The sequence below is a fragment of the Scyliorhinus torazame genome, chromosome 2 (assembly GCF_047496885.1).
Source record: "Scyliorhinus torazame isolate Kashiwa2021f chromosome 2, sScyTor2.1, whole genome shotgun sequence".
Taxonomy (NCBI): domain Eukaryota; kingdom Metazoa; phylum Chordata; class Chondrichthyes; order Carcharhiniformes; family Scyliorhinidae; genus Scyliorhinus; species Scyliorhinus torazame.
Genome location: NC_092708.1, coordinates 164570081 through 164597046, shown reverse-complemented (window position 1 = coordinate 164597046; position 26966 = coordinate 164570081). Strand labels below are relative to the sequence as shown.

Below are 26966 nucleotides of genomic sequence, written 5' to 3'. Positions count from 1 at the left end.
AAACACTCTCTAATTAGTAAACTGTGAATATACTTAAAACACATATTGCAGTGTCCATACTCTCAAAATATTCAAAAAGATAAAGGGCAGGATTCTCCTGACATCAGCAGCCGCTGACGCTCCCGCACATGCGCGGATTTCCGCCGACCGGCAGAGTCCCTTCGGCCCCGTCTGGCCTGGCGCCAAAGGCCTTCCATGCCATCCGGCGGGACGGCAACCACTCCGGCGCGGGCCTAGCCCCTAAAGGTGAGGGCTTAGCCCCTAAAGGTGTGGAGAAATCCGCACCTTTGGGGCGGCCCGACACCGGAGTGGTTCACACCACTCCATCCCGCCGGGACCCCCCCGCCCCGCCGGGTAGGGGAGAATCCCGCCCATGTTTCTCGTCAGCGGGAGGCAACGGGCTGCTCGTTGGTGGTGGGGTCTCTGCTCCGGCCGCTGTCAATGGGATTTCCCATTGAAATCACCCCGTGCCTCCGGAAAACCTGGGGGATGGGTGTGCACTGCCGGCGGCGTCGGCGAATCCCACCACCACCAAATGGATGGAGAATTCGGGCCAAAGTCTGCAAAATTCCCAGGAGGTTCAACAGACTCTATGCCATCCCTAACATCTTTCAAAATCCAACCTGACAATCTGTTGGAGTTAAACTGTGGGGCAACAAGAAGAATGGGAATGCTTCACTAAGGGACACTCCATTGCAGAACCAAACTGGTGAGTGAAAGTCAATACTATCACTGCACATCAGAACCTAGCTCACAATGATACAAAAGGTCAACTGTACTTTTAATGTTCTAAGTTGTTGTGCCCATATCATTGTTTAAACTCAAACAGAATTACTTTCTTGAGCATACCCAAATAATTTTTTTATTCTTACAGTAGCTGTTTTGCTTAAAAAATAGATTGATTTAATTTAATCACTCCTTAACAATGTCAGAAGTGCAATTTTGGGATGTCACAGTAACCATTCTCTCCCAACGCACAGCAATATAAATCACTGCAATGCCCATAGTTTTTCAAACAAAGTTACCATCAGCATTGTTTCTGAGATACTCAAATGAATGGCTGAGCTGTACAAGCTGGCAAAGGCTGCTGAGTTAGCTGGGATTAGCCTCTGTGCCACTAAACTTTTACGTTTATTTTATTAATTCCCCAGGAGGTGAATGTTGCTGACAAAGCCAGAGTTTTATTGCTCATACTTAATTACCCTTGGGAAGATGGCAGTGAGCCAAATTGTTTTGAACCACTGCAGTCCATGAAGTGAAGGTACTCCTTCACTGGTAGGATGAGGCATCAATGATACATTTCTGAAGCAGGATAGTGTGAGGCTTGGAGAAGAACTTGCAGATGGTGGTGCTTGCTTGCGCCTACTGCCATGTTCTTTTAAAGTTCATGGGTTAGGGTTACCCTAACCCTAACCCTAATTTGGAGCATGCTGTCAAATACATTTTAGTGATTTGCTGCAGTGTATTTTATAGCTGGTACACACTGCAACCATGCTGCACCAGTGGTGGAGATGTTGGATGGCATGCTGTTCAAGTGGGCTGCTTTATCCTGGATGGTGTGAAGCCTCGTGAGAGTTGTTGGAGCTGCACTCATCCAGGCAAGTGGAGAGTATTCCACTACACTCCAACTTGTGCCTTGTAGATGGTGGAAAGTCTTTAGGGAATCAAGAGATAGGTCATTCACTGCACAGTCCTCAGCTCAGACCTGTTCTCATAGCCCCAATAACTTTGTGACTGGTCCAGTTACATTTCTGGTCAATGGTAACACCCGTGGATGTTGATGGTAGAGGATTTAGTGATGGTAATACTATTGAATGTCAAGGGGAGATGATTAGATTCTCACTTGCTGGAAATGTTCACTGCCTGGCACTTGAGTGCCACAAATGTTACTTGTCACGGTATGGTAGCACAGTGATTAGCACTGTTGCTTCACAGCGCCAAGGACCTGTGTTCAATTCCCGGCTTGGGTCACTGTCTGTTCGGAATCTGCACGTTCTCCCTGTGGCTATGTGGGTTTCCTCCGGGCGCTCCAGTTTCCTCCCACAAGTCCCAAAGATGTGCTTGTTAGGTGAATTGGACATTCTGAATTCTCTCTCAGTTTGCCCGAACAGATGCATCTGAACATGAGTTGTTTTATTATCTGAGGAATTGTGAATGGAATCGAGCTCTGATCAGTGTACATCCCCACGCTTGCCCTAATGATGGAAGGATGTCATTAATTAAGCAACTGAAGATGGTAGGGTCTGGGACCCTACTTTGAGGAATCCCTGCAGTGATGACCTGAGCTTGAAATAATAGTCCTCCAACAAATCCCTTTACACTAGATACAACTCCAGCCAGTGGAGAGCCCTACCTGATGTCCATTGATTTCTGCATTGTTAGGGCTGTTTATTGACAGGCTGTTTATTGACAGGCTCGGCCAAATATTGCCTTGGGAGAGGAATTTTCCCACAGATCACTTCTCATATTTTGAAGAACATAGCATTTGGTCACTTTTATTTTCAAACCAATTTCAGTGTAGATCACTCCTCCCCTAAAATGTTGCTTTCAGTCCAGTTTTCCATCCACAAAATGACTTCTGGTATTCTTATAGGGAATATGATTCATATTCAATCCCACAAACTGGGCAATTTTTGTTCTTGGAGTAAACTTATATCAGTCACTTGTAACAAATCTGTCTCCAGTACATGCACCAGGTGACTCACAGATAATAAAATCAGCCAATAAATACAGCATCCGAAAATATTCAGGGGTCTGGTTTTTGAAATATCTGCAATAAAGGTCAGAATCAATAGGAGACTGTATATTACATAAAACTTTGCACATTTTTGCTCTGGCTGGTTTTCAACCCTGCCACTTTTATTAGAATCACAGAATGTGTGCCAAATCGACTAGCAATTCAGTTCCTTGATGTCAGCTGTCTTCAGTGACCAAGAGTGAAAGAAATGCTGATTCTACTGAATGTCGGAAATCGACTGCAAAGCAAACTGAACATTAGGGGACAGATTTCCTCTCTGCTATTTGTTATAAATAATAACTCATTCATTATACTTTACAAATTGGTACAAAATTATTTGGCCAGTGGTAAACTAGGAAGAGGAGCAGGCCATTCAGTCCTCGAACCTGCCCATTCAATTCAATCATGCTTGATGGTAGGTTCCATTTACCCACCTTGGTTCCATATTCCTGGATATCTTTACTCAACAGGGGCGAAATTCTCCGTTATCGGCGCGATTCCGCCGACCGGCACCAAAAACAGCGCAAATCCCACCTGCATCACGCCGCCCCAAACGTCGCAAAGTCTCCGGCCCGGAATGGGCTAGCAGCGACGTGACGCTATCCGTGCTGGCTCACGTGGTTCACGCCGTGCGGCATCATACATGCCGCACGGCGTGACGGCTCATAAGGACGCGCTGCTCCCCCCACCCGACCAGAACACCCGACCGGATGGCCGCCTGCTGCTCAGCCCCGAGGTTGGACGCAGTGGAGCAGAGGAGGGACGCCCTGTATCCCGGACACGGCCGCAGAGTTGCCCCACGCCACAGCCGGCGTCTGTGGAGGGAGGTGGCAGAGGCCGTCAGCGCTGTGGCCCTGACACCACGGACAGGCACCCAGTGGCACAAGAAGGTGAACGACCTAGTCAGTGCAGCCAGGGTGAGCCCCCCCCCCCCCTCCCTTGCCCGATATCCATATCCCCCCTCCCCCATATCCCCCCTCCCCCATATCCCCCCTCCCCCATATCCCCCCTCCCCCATATCCCCCCTCCCCCATATCCCCCCTCCCCCATATCCCCCATATCCCCCTCCCCCATATCCCCCCAAGTAAATCCAGCCCTAACCTTAACCTCTGCAATACACGCGCAACCGATGGCGTGCATTTATATACCTGTCTAACACTGTTGCCTTTTACCCCTGCTACCACCACCCCCCCCCCCCACCCCCCCCCCCCCCCCCACAGGAGAAACGCGCACACAACACCAGGGAGCATGTGAGGATTGGAGGAGGCCCCGCTGATGAGAGGCCACTGACCGAACATGAGGGAAGGGCCCTGGAACTGGCTGGCGGACCTGAGGACCGGGAGGTTGCTGATGCAGAGGTCGGGGGCCCACCAGAAAGTGAGCCACCGACAGCCCGTCCCCATATCCCCCCTCCCCCAAATCCCCCTCCCCATATCACCTGATCACTGCCTGCGTGTCTAACCATGCATGCTTCATTGTGTATCGCAGGAGCAAACGTCGAGGCACCCATCCCCGCAGATGCAGACCGCCCGCATGATGCCCCTCGGAGACCACGGGAGACGGAGAGACCCGGACCCTCTGGCATGCGACGCCCGCAGAATGCCCCTCGGAGACCACGGGAGACGGAGAGACCCGGACCCTCTGGCATGCGACGCCCGCAGGATGCCCCTCGGAGACCACTGGAGATGGAGAGACCTGGAGCAACAGGGAGACGACACCCCCGTCTCGTGCGGGTGCGACGACGCAGGCGTGTGCCACCCAGCGACGAGAGGGGCAGCCACAGGCCCCCGTCACAGCCGAGCCACGAAACCACTACCCAGGACACCACTATCCAGGACACTCCTACCCAGGACACCCCTACCCAGGACACCCCTACCCAGGACACCCCTACCCAGGACACCCCTACCCAGGACACCACTACCCAGGAAACCGAAATACAGAACAGTGACACAGATTGGATGGGCGGAGACGAACCGCCACCCCAAAGTGCCATGGACTCAGAGTCGGACGATGCGCACGACACAACGCCACTGCTGTCACCAACACCCTCCACCATCGCAGAAACACTCACCTCGGTTGGGCACTTTTGTGATGAGGCATCTGGTAAACTCACTGGTGCGCACAACACAGCCGTCCCGGTACAGCAGGTGGAGGTAGGAGCAGCAAAGGGGCCGGGCGGTCGGAGGGCAGCCCAGCCCAAGCGAACATCTGCCGCCCAGATGGATCCCGGGTTCCTGGAGTTACCACACCCACCCATAGGTCCGATGCATCCACCGAACCTGAGACGAGCGAAGAGGGTGACGGCCGGCTTGCGGCGGCTGCAGTCGTGGTGGAGGAGTCCACCCGCGTCGAGGAGCTGGGAGTGGTGCCGGTCATGCGTGCCACCCAGGCCGACACCGCACGGGTGGCGTCCGCGGTGGAGGCAATGGGTGCGACGGTGTCAGACATGGGGAGCGGTTTGCGAGGCCTGGGGCTTTCCGTGCAGGCAGCGTCTGTGGCCCAGGACATGGCTGCCCTCTCACAGGAGGCCATGAGCCAGCGCCAGCGGCAGATGGCAGAGGGGCTCAACTCCGTGGCACAGTCTCTGCAGGCCATGGCCCAGTCTCAGCAGGACATGGCCCAGTCACAGCAGGCCATCGCTGAGGGCATCGGCGCCATTGCCCATGTGCTAGCTGGCGTCGCCCAGACACAGACAGGGATGGCCAACTCCCTGAGCTCCATGGCTGCAAGCCTGCAGATCCTTGTCGATACCAGCACGGGCCTCGAGGACTGGCAGCGCAAGATGTTGGGGGGGGCGTCGGATGGCCAGTCCGTTCGCATCCCCCACCCATGTAGAGGCCTGGGGGCCATCGGGCACCCCGAGGGAGGAGGAGGTGGTGTGGTCCGTCCCGGGTCCCCCTGTAGGGGAGGTCTCGGAACACCGCGACACCTCGGACTCCCCCCCCTTCCGTCCCAGGTGCATCGGGTGGGCAACGGGCAGGACAGGCTGGCAGCTCGCCATCCCAGTCTCCCGGGCCGCAGCCTGGCCCATCTAGGCCAGGACGCCCCAGGAAACAGCCACCAAAGGGATCCCATGTCAGAGGACAGGAATCACAGGAGTCCACCTCCAGTTCTGCTGTACCATCAGGGGAACCACGTAGACGTAGTCATAGGGTCCGTAAGGTCAAACAATTAGACACTGAGTAAGTTGGCACAGGTGCAGGGCACAGATGAGTTTTAGGGGCTAGGGCACGTGCATGAACTCCTTTCGTTATTAAAGTCAATGTTACACCTACAGAAGCTGCCTTTGTGCTCTGTCCAAAGCGTGCGGGGTGTCATGTACGTTGAGCGCAAGTGTGTGTGTGAGGGGTGGTCTTACCTCAGCCCCAGGTGAGTCTGCCCCCTTCCCCCTGGGCCGCCATCAACATCCCCCCGGGCAGAGGACGGGACCGTGCGCTGCAGTGTCACAGCCGCATGCAGAGATGGTCCGGGTGGATGGTGATACTGTGGCCATGGGTCAGACATCGTCCAACGATGTGGAGCCAGGAGCTCACCGCAGGGCGGGTTGTCATCATCCTCCATGGCCTGCAATAGACACGCGTCCACCAGCAACTGTGTGAGCCCGGCTGTTGTGCCGCAGGTGGATCGGCAATGGGGGGGTGGTGTGCATGCAGGTGGGGTGGGTGGTGAGGGTGCTGGGTGGGTGGATGGGTGGGCGGTGTGGGTGGTCGGCTGTTGCCATGGTGTGCGGCCTGTGGCCATACTACCCGATTCCCACGCCCATCTAGTCAGTGAAGCGGTCGGCTATCAGCCTGTCCCGTGCCCGCTGGGCCAGCCGGTAACGGTGGACAGCCACCCGCCTGTGTCTACCCCGTCTGCCCTGACCATTGCCCCCATCCCCCTCATCTGGGAGGACTGCGCCTCTTCCTGCTGCTCCTCCACTCTGCCCTCCTCTGCCTGCGGCACATCGCCCCTCTGCTGGGCTATATTGTGCAGGACGCAGCACACTACAATGATGAGGCCGACCCCATCTGACCGATACTGGAGGGCGCCCCCAGAGAGGTCCAGGCACCTGAAACGCATCTTCAGCACGCCAAAGCACCTCTCTATCACTCCCCTTGTCGCTACATGGGCATCATTGTAGCGGTTCTCCGCCTCATTGCGTGGCCTCCGTATAGGCGTCATCAGCCATGATCGCAATGGGTAGCCCCTGTCGCCCAGCAACCAGTCCCTCAGCCGGGGATGGCGTCCCTCGTACATGCCGGTGATGTATGAGCGCGACAACACGTATGAGTCATGTACACTGTGCCCGGGTTACGGGCGCAGACGTGCAGGATCATCATGCGGTGGTCGCAGACCACCTGTATGTTCATCGAATAGGTCCCCTTCCTATTGGTGAACACGGCCCTGTTATCTGCAGGTGGCCGCACGGCGACATGCATCCCATCAATCGCGCCCTGGACCATGGGGAACCCGGCCACGGCAGAGAAGCCCACGGCCCGGGCATCTTGGCTGGCCCGGTCCACAGGGAAGCGGATGTAGCGGTGCGCCATGGCATATAGGGCACCTGTCACTGCCAGGATGCACCGATGCACCGATGTCTGCGATATGCCGGACAGATCCCCACTCGGTGCCTGGAATGACCCCGTTGCATAAAAGTTCAGGGCCACCGTAACCTTGACGGACACGGGGAGAGGGTGTCCCCGGCCAGTGCCACGCGGTGACGGGTGTGCCAGCAGGTGGCAGATGTGTGCCACAGTTTCCCGGCTCATCCGGAGGCTCCTCCTGCATTCCCGGTCCGTGAGGTCCTGGTATGACAGCCGGGGCCGGTACACATGAGGCGTCCTCGGGTGCCTCCGTTGCCATGGGGCCGCGACGTCCCCCTCCCCCTCCCCGGTAAGGACCCCGTCACCCCATCCGCCTCCCCGGCACGGACACCGCCCCCCCCCCCACCCCCTCCCCGGCACGGACCCCGTCCCCCTCCCCGGCACGGACCCCATCCCCCTCCCCGGCACTGACCCCGTCCCCCTCCCCGGCACGAACCCCGTCCCCCCATCCCCTTCCCCGGCACGGACCCCGTCCCCCTCCCCGGCACGGAGCCCGTCCCCCCATCCCCCTCCCCGGCACGGCCACCCCGTCCCCCTCCCCGGCACGGACCCCGTCCCCCTCCCAGCACGGACCCCGTCCCCCCATCCCCCTCCCCGGCACGGACCCCGTCCCCCTCCCCGGCATGGACCCCGTCCCCCCACCCCCCTCCCCGGCACGGACCTCCCCCCCTCATCCCCCTCCCCGGCACGGACCTCCCCCCCCCCCCATCCCCCTCCCCGGCACGGACCCCGGCACGGACCCCGTCCCCCTCCCCGGCACGGACCCCGTCCCCCCATCCCCCTCCCCGGCACGGACACCCCCCCATCCCGCTCCCCAGCACGGACCCTGGCACGGACCCCGTCCCCCCGTCCCCCTCCCCAGCACGGACCCCGTCCCCCTCCCCGGCACAGACCCCGTCCCCCCGTCCCCCTCCCTGGCACAGACCCCGTCCCCCCATCCCCCTCCCCGGCACAGAACATGTTGAAATTTCTCAGGAGGCCAGACAATCTCAGTGGGGAGAGAAACAGATTTGGGGTTTCAGGTCACAGATGCTGTTGACCTGCTGAGATATATAAATTGACCTGGACAATACTAAGACCTCAAATCGATATCACAAAAGCAAATTAGCTGGTAATTATCATGTTTTACTTGTGGGAGATTGTTGTGTACTGAGCTTCCGACATGGACTATAATTAGACAATTACATTTCAAAGGCACTCCACTGACTTGAACGAGATTGCCGATGTCCTGAGATTGAGAACATGAAAGATATGGGGCGGGATTCTCCATCCAGTAACGCTGGAATCGTGAATCGCGATCAGGCGGACAATCACGCGTTAGCCGAAAATCGAGTTTTGCGCCCGGCTCCGAACCAAAAGCCATACTGCGGCGCCTCGATGGCGGCGTGGATGCGTTCCACACTTCACGCTGGTATGGGCATGCCAATTGTACAGTAATGGCCGTTAGCATATCATTAACGGGCCCGACCCGGTAGTCTCCAGCCTCCCGCGATGCTCCACCTCTGCTAGGTGGTAGTAACGCCAGCGAGGTTCTCTTGTGGTATTTTAAAAATGGGAACCGGTTCCGTGGCTGCTGAGGGAGAGAGAGGAGGTAAGGAAACATTCCAAAGACGCAACGGTGGGCTGATGGGGCATCTTCCAGGGCCGGGGGAGTAGCGAGGGACAATCAGGAGATGGACTGTGGGCCCAGGGTGTCTCCCCCAGAATGCCATCTGCCGTACAGGTGCCCCGCACCCCCAGGTTATACGGCAGTAATCCCCCAGACCCCAGCCGATCCATCAACGAGATGTGCGTGGCCCAGCGCAACAGTGGCCCACCAGGTGTTGGTACACCTCAGTGCACCCATCCAGGACGCTGCCCCACTGCAAGGGAAGCAGGTGGGGGGGAGGGGAGTGGTGCAGAACACACTGAACAGCGGTTGCATGCACCATAGCCCTTGCCACCCATCCTGGCACGATGTCCGTTCAGGGTGAATGCCCTACTAGTAGAACTACCAGCTAGCCCACCCTGCAGGAACACCAACCGGCACCAAGCCCCCCCTCCTCACTGCACCCCTGTCCCCATCAATCTTTTCCGCAGGCAGATGGACTAAACCTGTGTGCCGTACAGAGGACCCATGGCACACTATATCTACAATCCCAACAGGTGCCCATCCCCCTTTCCCAGCCTTGTCCGTGGATCCAGCCCGCATGCATGTCACCAAGCATGGCACCGGTCAATGCACGCGGTGTCCCCATACAACAAGATAGCACCGTGCTGGCAGGGTAGCACACAGCCCACACAAGGAGGGCACCAATGGTAGACCCCACAGGAGGGCGTGGGAAAGGGGCCGCAGAGCGTAATGGCGGCAGGGACGAGTGACAATGCATGGACGGAGCCAGGGGCGCTGAGCTGAGGGAAGAGTGTTGAAGGACCAGCCAGGGGTGGAGCTAGGTTCGGGAACGTGGAGGGGTACATGCAGGGGCAGAGGCTGCAGTGCAGGCCAGGGCCACATTGTAGCCCATTGGACCTGGGTTGGTACGGGAGTACTAACCATGGTAACATGTCTGCCCTTTACCCCCTGCAGAAAATGGAGTTTGGTACATAGCCGGGTATGGTTGGCATCTGCCAGGCTGCCGCAGCCCTAGCAGATGCACTGAGGCAGCACAATCAGGAGCTCAGGAAGGACCTTCCACAACAGGAGCCTATCCCAGAGGAGCAGAGGCCAGTCGGTGATGATGGGGAGCCGGCCGCCCAGCAGGCCGAGGAGAAGGTGGACTGAGAAGTCGCATCAGGCCTTATCAATACCGGCAGCGCCTGTCATACGAGGACCTGTCGGACTGGGCGTATCGCCGACGATTTTGGCTGAGCAGAGAGACTGTGTGATATCTGTGCTGGATCATGGTGCATATGGAACCACGGGGGTATGAGGGAGAACATCCGCTCCATGTGGCCGTCAAGGTTATCGTCACTCTGAACCTCTTTGCCATGGGCTCCGTTTCAGGAACTGAGTGTGGATCTTTCTGGGATCTCCCAGACCTCAGTGCACAAGTGCATCCATGCCATGATGGATGCCCTGTATGCCCGGGGAACAAGATATATCACCTTCGAAGTGGACCCAGCCCACCCAGTTACCCTGGCAGAGGGATTCGCCACCATCGCTGGCATCTCCAGTCCCAGGAGATGATCGATGGGACACATGTTCCCCTGTGAGCACCGGCGTATGAGGAGGTGCCCTTCATCAATCGGAAGGGATTCCACTCCCTCAATGTGCAGGTGGTGTGTGAGCACCGGCTGTACATCGTGCACATCTGTGCTCGATATCCAGGCAGCATGCACAACGCTTTCATCTTGGCAAGGTGCTCCCTTGGATGAGGGGTTGGCTATTGTGTGACAGAGGTTATCTGCTACTATCATGGCTGATGACACCTATCTGGAGGCAACAGACACGGAAAACTACTATAACGACGCTTATGCAGGAACCAGGGCATCACGGGTGATGCATCAGCGTGCTGAAGGTGCTCTTCAGGAGCTCAGGCGGGGCCTTCCAATACATGCCTGGGAGGATCTCTCACATAGTCGTGGCCTGCTGCGTCCTGCACAACATCACGCAGCAGGCTGACTACATGCTGGAGGAGGAAGTGAAGGGGGTGTCCAGCGATGAGACCTCTTAAAATTGAATAGCTAGGATGCCACTAGAATAGTTTTACATAGATTAGTTCATTAATGATTGAAATTAATTATAGAAAGTGTACTGGGTAATCATTATTAACCATTAAACCTGTATTTTAAGACAGAGCAGTGATAATCATGTAAACTCTAGCTCCAAGCAGTGGCCACAATGCATGATGGGATTTAGGCTAGCTAACTTGCCCATGTTTTTGAGACACAGGAGATGTGTGGTCAGCAGACTACACAGTGGAGGTAAATAAGTTTTATCAGTGGCCCCCAATATCCTCTGAAACAATCCATGAAGTGAAGAGGAAACCAGTCCTAATATCCTGTCCTTCTGAAACAATCCATGGATAAAGTGTATGCCAGTTCTGCCATCCTGTGCCTAGCTGGACAATGATGTGGAGATGCCGGCGTTGGACTGGGGTGAGCACAGTACGAAGTCTTACAACACCAGGTTAAAGTCCAACAGGTTTGTTTCGATGTCACTAGCTTTCGGAGCGCTGCTCCTTCCTCAGGTGAATGAAGAGGTCTGTTCCAGAAACACATATATAGACAGATTCAAAGATGCCAAACAATGCTTGGAATGCGAGCATTAGCAGGTGATTAAATCTTTACAGATCCAGAGATGGGGTAACCCCAGGTTAAAGAGGTGTGAATTGTATCAAGCCAGGACAGTTGGTAGGATTTCGCAGGCCAGATGGTGGGGGATGAATGTAATGCGACATGAATCCCAGGTCCCGGTTGAGGCCGCACTCATGTGTGCGGAACTTGGCTATAAGTTTCTGCTCGGCGATTCTGCGTTGTCGCGTGTCCTGAAGGCCGCCTTGGAGAACGCTTACCCGGAGATCAGAGGCTGAATGCCCTTGACTGCTGAAGTGTTCCCCGACTGGAAGGGAACATTCCTGCCTGGTGATTGTTGCGCGATGGCCGTTCATTCGTTGTCGCAGCGTCTGCATGGTCTCGCCAATGTACCACACTTCGGGACATCCTTTCCTGCAGCGTATGAGGTAGACAACATTGGCCGAGTCGCACGAGTATGTACCGCGTACCTGGTGGGTTGTGTTCTCACGTGTAATAGTGGTATCCATGTCGGTGATCTGGCACGTCTTGCAGAGATTGCCATGGCAGGGTTGTGTGGTGTCGTGGTCACTGTTCTGGACAATGGGTGGGCAGGATGTTAGGATGGGGAAAACAACTTAAAATGGACATAGAACCTTGGTAAACAACAGGTGGCAGGATGAGGCTAAATCATGGGTTGATCACAATTTTATTGGATAAGTTTGAACATGACAGCTTTAGGGATTGGATGGAGTCCAAATGGGGTGGGCTATTGATTTTTGGAAATTGTATAATTGATGTGTTTTTGTCAGTGTTCAGCAGATCGATTTTGGAATATCCAGGTCCATCTCTCGTGTACACGAAACCAAGCTTGGGATAATAAAGAGCCACCTTATCCAAGATTGTTGTGTGTTTGCTCTGTTTATTAAGCTAAGGCCTAACAATGAGGGACGAACCCCACGTTAAGGCTGGCTCAATACTCAGGCCTTGGAAAACGCTCCCACAAACTGGATGAACTTGCTGACACAATGGGGAGCTGCAGTGCAGACTCGAGAATTACAAGAGTAAGACGGCTCACTATCATTCCAGAAGCTGACAGTTTGATGTTTAAAATAACTTTTTAATTCTCATGAACTTTTAAATCTAGGGCTGCAATATTGCAGCAATAGTGGAAGATGATGGGTGAGATTCTCCGCCCCGCCGCCCCAGATTTCTGGTGCGGCGCGCCTCCGATTCTCCGACTCGCCAGCCGGCCAATGGGGTTTCCCATTGTGAGCAGCCCCACGCCATCGGGAAATCCTCGAGCTGCCGGCGCAACGGAGATTCCCGACAGCGGAGAATCCAGCTGGATATATTTCATGAAGCAAATTCTTGAAAAACGTTCTTTTAAAAATTTTAAACCTTTCCTTTGCCACGTATTACATTCAGAATCACTTACCAGATCTGCAACTCTGCAAAGGTAGACTTGACTTTCTTCACAGAAGCATCCATTTCTTCTTTGATCAGGAGTTGGTACCTGGCCAAAGAAACAGTGCATCGCTGTAGGTCTTTCACTGATTTTTCAATGCTTGTACCTGTTTTGAGGCACACAAAAATCAGTGTCATCAACCGGTAATATCTTACCTATTTTTGTAGAGTAATTATGAATTGTGTCTGTAACCAATGTGGCTGTAGGATTATAGTGATTGTAATTCTTCACACCGTCATTGGCCCACCATTCTGAGCAGACACATACGCAGCCCTTTAACTTGTCAGAGAAAATGCATGGATGCAAGTGAGAGTAATTTTTTTTTTTTAAATAAAGCAATAGAAGATTTCAACAACCGTATTTGTAACCATCACCAAGAAGACTTTGTATCCCAAATCTGGCTTGGATTCAGAAGCGAGAGGATTGTTTCCTAATTGAGATCCATCGACTATCTTTCCCAATTGAACTCATTTGCATCCCAAATTAGCCTGCCCAAAGTTAAATTTAATAATGACCTTTGGATAAAACGAAGCTATACATTACAGGTTCAGTACATCTACAAATATCAATTTTTAAAGAAATTGTTTCGCTGCGGCTTCAGTTACGATACTTCATTGCAAATTGCAGAGATTTCTATCCACAATGCATTGCTAAATTTATTCTGGAGGTTGTAGTGTTCTTTGTGTTACTAATTTTAGGATGGTTGGCAAAGACCACAAATAGCTTCAAATTGAACAAAGCTATAAATTTATTAACACTACTTAATTGGATTTGACACTTGCTCCTATATAATACACAGTTGATAATAAACATAGAATCTACACTCATCTACTACTAATCTCTACACTATTACATTAAGTATGATCTGCTCTCACTCACACTATATTTCTTTCAGTCTGTCCTCCAGTTTTCTCCTCAGCCTCTCACTCACAATGTGGAGATGCCAGCATTGGACTGGGGTGGACACAGTAAGAAGTCTTACAACACCAGGTTAAAGTTCAACAGGTTTGTTTTGAATCACTAGCTTTCGGAGCGCAGCTCCTTCATCAGGTGAGTGAAGAGGTGGGTTTCGCAAATGCATATATAGACAAAGTCTATGATGCAAGACGATACTTTGAATGTGAGTCTTTGCAGGTAATTAAGTCTTTACAGGTCCAGACAGAGCAACTGGAGGGAGGGTATTCACAGGTTAGAGAGGTGTGAATTGTCTCAAACCAGGACAGTTGGTAGGATTGCACAAGCCCAGGCCAGATGGTGGGGGGAGGAATGTAATGAGACATGAATCCAAAGTCCCGGTTGAGTCTCACTCACAAGACTTATTATTGCTGCCTTATGTAGTTGTACATCTAGCTCCCTCTAGTGGTTGATTTAGACGTTACATTAACCCTTACAGTTCTTTACATTTATGATAATGTCACAGAGGTGTCACTTTTGTTTTGGTTACACTGAACCATGTGACTCTTTATGCACCATACTTGTATGGATGGGCACGAGGCACTGACCTGTAACAAACCAGCCCATTGGTTCAACTAATGAATTAGAATGGGAGAATCAAAAGTCATATTTATTTACTCCACTCGATAACAATGCCAAGGAAATTTCTCAACAGATATTGAAAATATAAAAACAAATCTAGCACCCACTGACAAATTTTTATTTGTTTGTATTCATTATTATTTCACTCCCTCCTTTCTGTGTTGTCCAGGGCCTCTGCTCTGCCAACGCCATACAACGACCTACCAGTAGGGTGTGTGTGTGAGAGAAGACTTATGGGCCGGCCTTCAAATCCAGGGTACACTATGTGGTAACTTGGTAACATAAATCAAATACACAACTCCACAGTAAAGTTCCCTTAATGCTCCAAATTTAATGCAGCAGTTAAAATATCTTAAAACAGCAGCATTATTGCCAAGAATTTTCACTTTGCAAGCCAGACATCTCTGCAAGACATTGAGAGGTATTTTTTAAGGGAATGCTATCCATATATAACCTTGCTGGTTTTCACAATTATGATTTGAAGCTGTTCAAAAAGTTGGTTATTGTGCAAATTATTTGAAAGGCACACATATAATCATAGAGCGGAAGGCTGCCCATTGCGTCCAAACTGGTTCTCTGTCGGAGCAAGTCTCTGAGTCCCACTCCCCCACCTTTTCCTCATAATCATGCTTCTTTTCCCTTCACATAATTATCCTGGGGCTGGTTTAACACAGCGGGCTAAACGGCTGGCTTGTAATACAGAATAATGCCGGCAGCGCAGGTTCAATTCCCAGACCGGCCTCCCTAAACAGGTGCTGGAATGTGGCGACTAGGGGCTTTTCACAGTAGCTTCATTGAAGCGATAAGCAATTATTATTATCCAATCCTCCTTTATGGGCTCCTTTGAATCTGCCTCTGCCACATTCTCAAGCAGTGCATTCCAGATCCTAACCACTCACTGCCAAAAAAGGATTTTCCTCATGTCATGGCTTCTTTTGGTGACCACCTTAAATTAGTGTCCCTTGTTTCTCGATTCTTCCATCATTGGGAAGTTTCTCCCCATCTACTTTGCCCAGACTCCTGGTGAGCTTGAACACCTTTCTCAAATCTCCTCTTAAAAAACTCAGCTTCTCCAATCTACCTAAAACTAAACTCACGTTTGTTGAACGGCAGCACGGTAGCATGGTGGTTAGCACAATTGCTTCACAGCTCCAAGATCCCAGGTTCGATTCCAGCTTGGGTCACTGTCTGTGCGGAGTCTACACATCCTCCCCGTGTATGTGTGAGTTTCCTCCAGGTGCTCCGGTTTCCTCCCACAGTCCAAAGATGTGCAGGTTAGGTGGATTGGCCATTCTAAATTGCCCTTAGTGTCCAAAATTGCCCTTAGTGTTGGGTGGGGTTACTGGGTTATGGGGATAGGGTGGAGGTGTGGATCTTGGGTAGGGTGCTCTTTCCAAGAGCTGGTGCAGACTCGATGGGTTGAATGGCCTCCTTCTGCACTGTGAAATCTATGAAAAACCATTCTTATGAATCTTTTCTGCATCCTTTCTAAAACCTTGACATCCTTCCTAAACAGTGGTCCCCAGAACTGAACACATAGGTCTAGAGTTTCTTCTTAAGCAGTGACGCTGTGTGTTTGCCACTGACTGTGTACTGTACTAAGTAAGGCCAGCACGTGCTCAACTTTGGGTAGCTATTATTGAAATAATTTTATTTATACCACTCCACGAGACAGGGCAATATCACAAAATAATCAGATCTTGCAATATACGACACTCCCTTCCCAGTAGGAATACAATATGACTAAACCAAAATCAACAATACCTGAAAATTTAACAGAATGGATTGCATGCTTGTTTTAATTGTAATTATAACCACAACATATGTGACCGATACCTCCAGAGTAACAATGTGAAAAGATGTTTTATCTTAACACCAGTCTGCCGTTAATGAAAATATCATTTGACAAGAAGTAATGAAAAGGATAACTTATTCCTTCTTCATTCTTAAATACTCCCAAATAATTTAACTTGCTTCTTTCTCTTTATGCTCAGATCTCTCCTTCCATTTCCATTAGCTTGACTTTGCTCTCTCAATATTTCTGACAGTGTCAGACCTTAACTTGGACTTAGACGACCGACTCCTCTTAATAGTTGGGACGGTGACATTGGGTGGAATTTTGCCGGGTGGGAAAAGCAGAGTGTAGTCCTCCAGTGGCATTGTTGGCCCTTCCCACCGTATTTTTAAATTCTTTGCCAAAAATAGTGAAGAGACAAGTCCCACGATGGCACACTGGTGGGACGGGCTCTGAATGAACCAAACCCGCCAGCAACGTAGGATCTTGAAAGATCTTTTAAAATGGCGCCACAATTAAAAAAATTAAAAACAGACAACACCCACCCTCCTCCCCACGGAACTCCCCCACCCACGGAATCTCTCCCTCCGGCACTGCCCCTGGATTTTCCCTGTGGCACTGTACTCACCTTTGTGCCTCTGCGTGGGTTCTCCTCACCAGATGCAGGTTATGCAGGACCTGTCATGCCATCACGCCAATGTGAATGGACAATTTAGCGTGGGGGGACGATGAGGCATAAAGGCCTGATAATGAGTTTTAAATTTATGCAAATGGGGATCTTGGCCCGGGGGGTGTGGGGGGGGGGGCAGGGTTAAGGGTCAATTGATTGGAGAAATCCCAACAGCATTAAAACCATTTTGGGACACCCACGTTACTATCTGCCCCCTCCACTGCTCCCGTCCCCCAAAAATGGGAACACAAAATCCCTCCCATTGATTTATTTGTCTTAACATAAGACCCTGACTTGCTTTGCTCTACCACTGGATTCTGTGATATATTAGCAAACTTCCACTTTCTTTCTGACTGTCCGTTTTTCTCTGATTTCCACCTGGGACAGTAGGAGGGATTTTGACTACTGGAGGTGTATCATGCTTTCCCTTTATCAGATTTAAACTTTCAAGCAAATAATCTACCTGACACTAATGAAATCTTTCTCCAATCTTCACGTGTTATTAGAGTGAACCTCATCTCTTTACAACAACAGGGCAGCATGATAGCACAGTGGTAGGGCAGCAAGGCAGCACAGTGGTTAGCATAGTTGCTTCACAGCTTCAGGGTCCCAGGTTCGATTCCCGGCTTGGGTCACTGTCTGTGTGGAGTTTGCACGTTCTCCCCGTATCTGCGTGGGTTTCCTCCGGGTGCTCCGGTCTCCTCCCACAATCCAAAGATGTGCAAGTTAGGTGGATTTGTCATGATAAATAACCCTTAGTGTCCAAAACATTTAGGTGGGGTTGCTGGGTTACGGCGATAGGGTGGAGGCGTGGGCTTAAGTAGGGTGCTCTTTCCAAGGGCCGGTGCAGACTCGATGGGCCGAATGGCCTCCTTCTGCCTTGTAAATTCTACGATTCTATGATTCTAACTCCAATCGCATACCTCCCCTGAACACCTTAATGGTTTTTTGCCGTTACTTTCTAGAATCATAGAGGAATCATAGAATCACTAAGTGCAGAAGGAGGCCATTCAGCCCATCGAGTCTGCACCAAACCTCTAAACGAACACCCTACCCAGGCCCATGCCCTCTCCCTGTATCCTCACCCAACTTTTTAGACACTAAGGGGTAATTTAGCATGGCCAATCCACCTAACCTGCGCATCTTTCGACTGTGTGAAGAAACCGGAGCACCTGGAGGAAACCCATGCAGACATGGGGAGAATGTGCAAACTCTACAAAGACAGTCACCCAAGACAGGAATTGGACCCGGGTCCCTCATGCTATGAGGCAGCAGTGGTAACCATTGTGCCACCATGCCGCTCCCTGACCTAACTGAACTCTCTAAGTTTCATGTCTTGAGTATCATGACTTATCTTCACTTTGTTTTGCTTTTGTCTGACTTTGCTACTGACATCAGGCTCAGAGACGGCCAATGAATGCTGGCCTAGCCAGCGAAACCCACATCCCCTGAATGAATTTTTTTAAAATCAGGCTTAAGCAAACTAAACCTTGTCCTAGGAGCGTGTTTAAACATTAACTTTCAAGGTGAGCAAACTGTGATAGAATGTAGGGTTTTTTTGCAAGAAAACTGAAAATAGTCAAGCCTGTGGTGAAGAGAAGATGGGAATTACAGCCCAGCTTGTCACCGAGCAAATACCTCTGCAAAGACCTCTTCACAACTTGTACACATTTTTCTATGGCATCATGAGATGCTGCGTGATGTGATGACTTTAAACAGTGTTTGATGCCTTTTTACTCAGAAATATTTCAAACTCTTCAGACATAAACTGTGACCATTATCTGGCAATCTAACTTCTCTGAATCAAAGAGTTTTGGCACTTGTGGCACTGGGCATTGACTCAACATTTCTCACATGCTATAGCTATCAATCAAAACAAAATACTCTGTCCTTTCCACTTTGAAGGAATCAACGTGTACTTTTCTAACTGTTTTCTTGTGTTTAATCATGGAATGAAAGCAACCGTGGTTGGTTCATTTCTCATTCTGAGACAAATGTCACAACTTTTCATCTTCTTAATTACCTCTGTTCTTTCTAATCTGTCCAGCTCTTTGTTTACTGCTTCTAACTGTGCATAAGGTATTAGTTGGGTCTTGCAAAATGCCAGCTGTAAATTGTCCTCTATCTTGACTTCAGTCTTGAGTTGCCTCCATTTATCATTTGGACTTCCTTGCTTAAAGACAACATTGTGCTCTTTTAGCACTTTCTCAATGTCGGATGGAGTCTTATTGATTAAGGGCCCCACAGCGCCAGGGACCATGGTTCGATTCTGACCTTGGGTGACTGTCTGCATATTCTCCCCATGTCTGCATGGGTTTCCTCTGGGTACTCCTGTTTCCTCCCACGTCCCAAAGGCTGTGCCGGTTAGGTGGATTAGCCAGGCTAAATTGCCCCTTAATGTCCAAAGGCTGGGTGGATTACGGGAATGGGGAGGGGAAGTGGGTCTGCGTGGGAGGCTTTTTCAGAGGGTTGGTGCAGACTCGGTGGGCCGAATGGCCTTCTTCTGCACTGTAGGTATTCTATGATTCTGTGATTCCTTCTGTAAATACCTCAGCCCAGTTCATCTGTATCTTCTTAAACCAAGTTCTTCCCAACAAGGAAGACTTCCAACAGACTTCACTTCAGGTGAAGGAATCCTTAGGGAGCAGTGACCACAATATGATAGAATTTACCTTGCAGTTTGAGAGGGAGAAGCTGCAATCAAATGTGACGGGATTACAATTAAATATTGGTAGCTACAAAGACATGAGGGAGGAGCTGGCCAGAGTTGATTTGAAAAGAAGCCGAGCAGGGAGCCAGTGGAACAGCAATGGCAGGGGTTTTTGGGGGTTATTCAGGAGGCACAACAGAAATTCATCCCAAGGAGGAAGAAACATGCTAAGGGGAGGACAAGGCATCCATGGCTGACGAAGGAAGTCGAGGACAGATAAAAGCTAAAGAAAAAGCATACAAAGTGGCGAAGGTTAATGGGAAGTCAGAGGATTGGGAAGCCTTTAAAAGCGAGCAGAGGACAACTAAAAAAGCAATAAGGGGGGAGAAGATTAAGTATGAGTGCCAGCTAGCTAATAATATGAAGGAAGATAGGGAGAGTAAGAGAGAGGGAGAGTAAGAGAGAGGAAAAAATAGACATTGGACTACTGGAAAATGTGGCTGGCGAAGTAATAATAGGAAATAAAGAAATGGCAGACAAACTGAATAGTTACTTTTCACCAGTCTCCATGGTGGAAGACACCAGTGGGATGCCAGAGCTCCAGGAGAACCAGGGGGCAGAGGTGAGGGCAGTGACCATTACGAAGGAGAAGGTTCTGGGGAAACTAAAATGTCTGAAGGTGGATAAATCACCTGGACCGGATGAACTACACCCCAGGGTTCTAAAAGAGATAGCTGAGGAGATTGTGGAGGCATTGGTGGTGATCTTTCAGGAATCACTGGAGGCAGGAACGGTCCCAGAGGACTGGAAAGTGGCTAATGTAACACCACTGTTTAAGAAGGAAGGGAGGCAGAAGACGGGAAATTATATTACATTATTACAAACTCCTAACGTTCATTTTGAGCAGTTTCAAAGATCGCTCCATGTGCATTTTATTCATGTGTACAGTGAGTCAACATTGTACACAATTGAAAAATGGAACTAAAGTCAGATAGAGACAATGGAAGAATTCAACCCTAACCAAGAGGACTGGTATAATTACACATTTGGCTGAAGAGGATTAAAATCGGAGATGAGGATAAAGTAAATGTTTTCCTCACCATGAGAAGGCCAGTTGCTTTTGAGGTGGTGTCTAACTAAATGTTGCCACAGTACTATAATGATAATAACAATCTTTATTGTCACAAGTAGCCACACATTAACACTGCAATGAAGTTACTGTAAAAATCCCCTAGTCGCCACATTCCGGCATCTGTTCGGTTACACTAAGGGACAATTCAGTATGTCTAATTCACCCAACAAGCACGTCTTTCGGGACTTGTGGGAGGAAACTGGAGCACCCGGAGGAAACCCAGGCAAGTGCGGAGAGATCGTGCTTTACTAGCATTTCGTGCAGAGAAAATCTGGAGGCGTGGTTTGTGGCATCACCCAGGTGGGGTGGGGCCTGATAGATCCCGTTAGGCCTGCTCCTAGGGGATTGCGGTGCCATCTTTAAAGGGATCCCTGATCTGCGCTGGGATTAAACGTTTGCCCCAACCTTCACGGACAAGGAAGACCCACCTGCCACAAGCATCGCGATGGCCCCACCACCATCACAAAAATATTGGGGCACTCTCCACTCCCCTCCCTCCTGACCATCGCCATCATGGAAGCACCAGGGGGCAGTCTCCCACCCCACACACTCACCTCCCAACCACCATGGAAGTATCGGGGATACTCTCACTCCTACACCCCCCGAATTCCCCCACCACAACAAAAATATCGGGGCATTCCTCCCCTCAAAGGCATCACCCCCCCCCAACACACATAATGGGAATTTCCCCATGGTGCACACCAGAAGTTCCACTAATGGCACTGCCAACCTGGCACTGTCCCCCTGACACTGGCTGGCACTTCCAGATTGACACTGCTGGGTAGGTACTGCTGGTGTGATAGATTTAGATAATTCTGGACCTAATAATACTTTCTTACTAACCTATGATTTAGGTTAAGCCACCAAAAGAGGGAAATCTGTTTCTCTCCTAAGACTCAGGATAGTTCTCACAAGGGGAGAATGCTTTTCCGGGTCTCAAACAGTTAAACGAGATTTCAGTTATTTTCTATGGAAAAAGTTCAGATACGTCACTCATAACTAAATCGTTACCTCTGTCGGTCATAGGTCCTAGTCATTTAAGACTTCCTAAATTAATGTCTAGGATTTTAAAGTTTGAGAGCAAGTCTGTACAGTTTAATTTTTAATAAAAGTATGTTTATTGGAGAATACTCTCAATTGATACATACAGAATTGCAGAGTTAAAAATATAAATTGATTAACAATTCTTAGTTATCTGTTAAGAATATAAAACCGTTAACAGTCCTTTGTTATCTGCTAACAAACTAACTTCTCTTAAGAGAATGATATATCTAAAACATGGAAAATCCTAAAGTATCTCATATCAATTTCTAATACATTTCTCAGAAGTTTAATGGAAACATACTTACAAAGGACCTCGGGGTCTTTGTCTGATGAGGCAAGCTGCTTGAACAGAGCTTTACTCACTTCAGCAAAGCTGAATGAGCAGATAACTTTCACTCAAATGCCTCCTCTTTATATACATAAAATCCTCAATTCAATCAAGGATTCTTCCTGTTATCGTATCACTTATTGTTGGTTAATTGCCTATTGCTAAATGGCTAATTAGATGTGTTATCAACAATATGTGTTTTAAAGATCTTCGTGTCTGCTTGAATGTCAGGTGTCTAAGACATATGGGTGAAGAGGGGTTTGTTTCAGAGTTTTGTCTATTTTAATGTGTCCTGTTCCTTAGATATATAGATTGTCAAAATAGACACTTTTCCAAGGGTGTTATCTTAAGTGTCAAAAAGCTAAGGAAGGATTTGTTGTCTTGTTTATCTGAGGACTTTCCTGCCTCACGGCTTAAGTTTTTATAATTGCAGGGAGGTGATCTGAAGAATTTATCATCTGTCAATACAAGGACTCCTCTCAGCCTCCATTTGTCTGGAATATCTTATTGATCCTTGGGGTCAACTAAAGTTCTCCTGCAGCATATAGTGACTTTTTCAAAAGGCCTTTTATTTCACTTTGAATTAAAAGACTTGATCTGTTAATTTCTGCTGCTTATCCTGGTCCTTATTTTAAACTGAATTCTGCGGCAAACGTGATAGCCATCACACTGGGTTGGCACTGCCAGGTTACAGTGCCAACATCTGCTGGGAAAGTGCTAAGCTGTTCCAAAGGCCGTGCCAAAGGACGTGCCAGGACACTTCCCGGGTATGTTTCTCTCTCCTGGGCTATACTTACCTTGGCGCCCTGGCGGACTCCCCTCACCTTATTCCTATTTTTATATAGGGCAGCACAGTAGCACAGTGGTTAGCACTATGGCTTCACAGCTCCAGGGTCGATTCCCGGTTTGGGTCACTGTCTGTGTGGAATCTGCGCATTCTCTCCGTGTCTGCATGGGTTTCCTCCGGGTGCTCCGGTTTCTTCCCACATACTATTAGGTGAATTGGATATTCTGAATTCTCCCTTTCTGTACCCGAACAGGCGCCGGAATGTGGTGACTAGGGGCGTTTCACAGTAATTTCATTGCAGTGTTAATGTTGTTGCTAATTTGTGTTTCTCTTTATTTGACTCTGAATATGGCGATCAATATGGTCGCCTTCCTTAATTCTAATTACGTTTTGCTCTAGAGTCGCCAGGTATCTTTCGATACCGCCACAAGGTTAAAACCGACTATTGATCAAAGACTCGATACACCAGTTAGTTACTTCAAAGTCAAATGCTTATTTATTTACACACACAGTTAAATATACTCATGCACAAATACTACAGAGTAAACTATCACCACTGCTAAAGCCTATACTTAGCTTCGGGCGCCCACTCAGTCAGGGGAACAATGGCCGTTGTTTGGTTCTGAGGCTGCTGGGGTGGAACTGGTACGGGATAACACCTAAGGTTGTCTGTCTGGTAGCGTGCATTGACCTTGGACTTACTGGTTCTTGTGCAGCTGTTGAGCAGGTCTCTCCTTGGTGAAAGCCGGAGCCAAGAGAACGATTCTCTCTTGGGGGATCCTTCTTAGACCCAAAGGGGCTTCGCACACTTTTGGTCGGGCCCTGTACTTGGCCCCAATTAATTGGGCCATTTCTCAATCGTTCCTATCAATTTCCTCCAATAAAGGGGTGGGTGCCCTGATGGCTGGGCGTGTCCTAGGTGGCCATTGGCCTGCTTTGTTCTGGTCTCCTCTGGCGCCGGGGTGTCTGCCTTAGTATCGTTTACTTAAATGTTACTCTTTTGTCCCCGGAGATGGCCCATTAGTATGCTAATGGGTTTGTAGTTTTGGTCTTGTCTGGGAGCTGCGGCTCCAATCAACAGACAAACCCTGAACCTGCTTGTTTTCTCAGTGTTGTCCATTTTCCCTGCAATCTTTGCAAAGTGTCCATTTTGTAATCGGGAAGTGGCTATCCCAGATGGCTACAATGTAAGCCTAATTGTGACAATAAAGATTATTATTATTATAGCTCTTGTAAACCTCGCTGACGTGCCGCATGAATATTCAGTGAGAAAGGATCATGTGGCTGGGAAGCCATTTATTGATATTTAAATGTATTTAAAGATATTGAAATGAGGTTCCCACCCTTTCTGGAGATCCCACCTGCGAGAATCTTAATTTCCGACTCTTGCGGGATTTCAGACCCAAGTCGCGGTTTATGTTGACAGCAAACGCGGGCTCAAAATCGCTACCATCCTCTTCTTCTTGTAGCAGGACAAGCAGTGAGGGCTTCCAATAAGATGTACTGCCAGTGAAGCCACACTCCTAATGATATCATGAGCTGGAGGCACGGCCCTTGAGATCAGTCTTTAGCTCAATAACAGTGAAGTGTACTTTAATAATTTCAACATTTATGTCACTTTTTAAAACTGTTATAAACTTTTAAATACCTCTAACACTTTTATGACAAGTTTTATAAGTTTTCTGGATTTTGTTCCTCAGGCGCCACTCAGTCCCTTGATCTCCACCCTCAAACTCCAGCACAAGTAAATATGCTGGAAATTGTACAGCCATTGGAAACCTCAGTAATGGAGAACATCTCAGTTTATGCCGCTATTGAGAAAAGAAAATCCAGGCCTTGATCCATTTGAGACTGAGCCAGTATTCTATATATGTTTTTCATAACTTCCTTGCTTTTGTACTCCATGCCCCTGTTTATAAAGCCCTTATGTTTTATTGATTACTCTCTCAACCTGTCCTGCCAACTTCAGTTATACCATTTATCCTCAGGTCCCTTCACTCCTGCACATCCTTAAGAATTGTACCCCTTTTATTTATATTGCCTTTTTCCCGTTCTTCCTAAGTGAATAGCTACGGGCACTTTGGCATCCTCTCTCAATAGGTCCCTATTTACATTTTGCTGTCGGCTCAAAATCCTGTTCATAATTTCCAAACGATAAACATACAGAAGGATATTATCTGAGCTGCATGGTGTGATTGAAAGTTAGCAGCTAATCTCCTAGTTTTGTTTTCCCTTCAGTATTTCATAGAATGCTTGGCCCTGGATTTTGCAACTGCACTCGAGGGTTTTGCATCTCTGAGCAACATTTTTGGGGACCTTTTGTCATGTACCGCTTTGTTTAATGGGCTCTATAAAACTGCCTAGACACATCTGGAGGTGGGTAGTAACATTTTACAGCACAGTCTGCACTGAGATCATTGGGTGCATTTTTCCAGCTGTTATTGATTAGTGTGGGCCAGGCTTGACAGACTAGGGCAGCACTAATATTTTCCAACAAACATAAATGTATTAATTCCCCTACCAAATCTAATTTGCAAGCTTTGCTCAACCTTATTTCTTCACCACTGAACAACTTACGTGGAATTGGAGAGAATTTATGGGGCAGGCCATTTTACCTGACCAGTCTACAACAGAGATGATGCTTCATGTGAGTCTTCATTGTCCAACTCTGGTTGGAGGTATTTCCTGGATGTTTGATCAATTACATTCTAACCACCTGAACACAACGCTACCCCAGTAGGTTCAGGCTTGATGAACCAATGAACAAAGAAGACATACCAGATAGCAAGGAGGGGAGGGGGACCCTGGGGAGAGGGGGAGTTGGGATTAGAGGCCAAGTCAAAGCTGGGCACTTATAAAAAATGTGAATTGCAACCGATGTTTATAGTTTCTGTGTATGTTCACTTTCATCTTTGTTTTGTATAAGAAGAAAAACCCGAATAAAAACATGTTTTTTTAAATGACATCCTCTGACCGGTCAAATGCCAAATCACATGACATCTATGCATACACATTTTTCCAAATGCTGTTGCATTTACGTTATAATGTTGTGACTCTATTTTTTGTCAAGTACTTATGCTTGTGGCTAGAAGTTCCAATCATTCGGAAGCCATCACGATCAGGCTACGAAGTGGAACTAAGCCAGAGGAAAGAGAAACTGGGGATGGGATGGGGAAATGAGCAAACTGGAGATGGAGAATCCAAAGGTAAGGGAGCTGTTCGCAGAGGGAAAATCAGAAGTTGAAGGAATTTTGATTCCACCAGCAACAAATGTTAACTCATTTAATTTGCACTGATAATTAATAGTAAAGTTGCACGGGCTGGATTCTCTGTCACCCGCCGCCAGTAGTGAGGTCCTGATGTGGCAGAATACCCTGCTATGAAACAAACCAGCTAAGTACGCTCGCTTCCTTTTTCATCTGCAGGAAGCACTTAAACTCTTTTTGATGTGGTCCAGGAGTGTCAATCATCGCAAAATGTTTATCAACATTGTTGTTAGTTTCACAGCTGACTACTTCAAAGGCACTCAAGCCTGAAGGAAGATGAATGAAACAAAGCTGACAGCTGTGTGTGTGTGGAAGCTGTAATCACAACCTAGTGAAAGCAGTTTCACAGAGAAATTAATGAATGGCTTGCAGATCAAAGATCTGAAGGGGTTTAAACCCAGCTGACAGGTGACCAAGAATTGACAGGTGCTGCTTCCTGTGTCTGAGCCAGCAGGTGTGTTACCCAGGTGAGTTTTAAAGCAGTGATTTTTTTTCACTGTCTCTGTCTGGACTGCTCTTTCGCTTCCAGGCAGGTGTTTCTCTTCTTGGGGGGCATCCAGGCAGGATCTCTCTAACCGAGGCTTCCAGACAGGGGTCTCTTTAATGGGGGATCTCTGGTGGGAGCCTCTCTAATTACAAAGCCCTGGTGGGACTCTCTTTAATTAGAGGGTCTCTAGTGGGGGTCTCTCTAATTAGAGGGTCTCTGGTGGGGGTCTCTTTATTAAACGGGTCTCTGGTGGCATCTTATTAATTAG

General features: G+C 49.2%; 1 protein-coding gene across 5 annotated transcripts in view; it reads right to left on the bottom strand.

The window, feature by feature from the left end:
* The window catches only part of LOC140393096 (SPATS2-like protein), a 266110-nt gene that overhangs the window by 120337 nt on the left and 118807 nt on the right, over positions 1–26966 (bottom strand). For all 5 annotated transcript variants that reach the window (XM_072479135.1, XM_072479153.1, XM_072479143.1 and 2 more), the window contains one exon: positions 12974–13109. In XM_072479135.1, coding sequence (XP_072335236.1) covers positions 12974–13109 — 136 coding nt within the window. The remainder of the gene's footprint in view (positions 1–12973; positions 13110–26966) is intronic.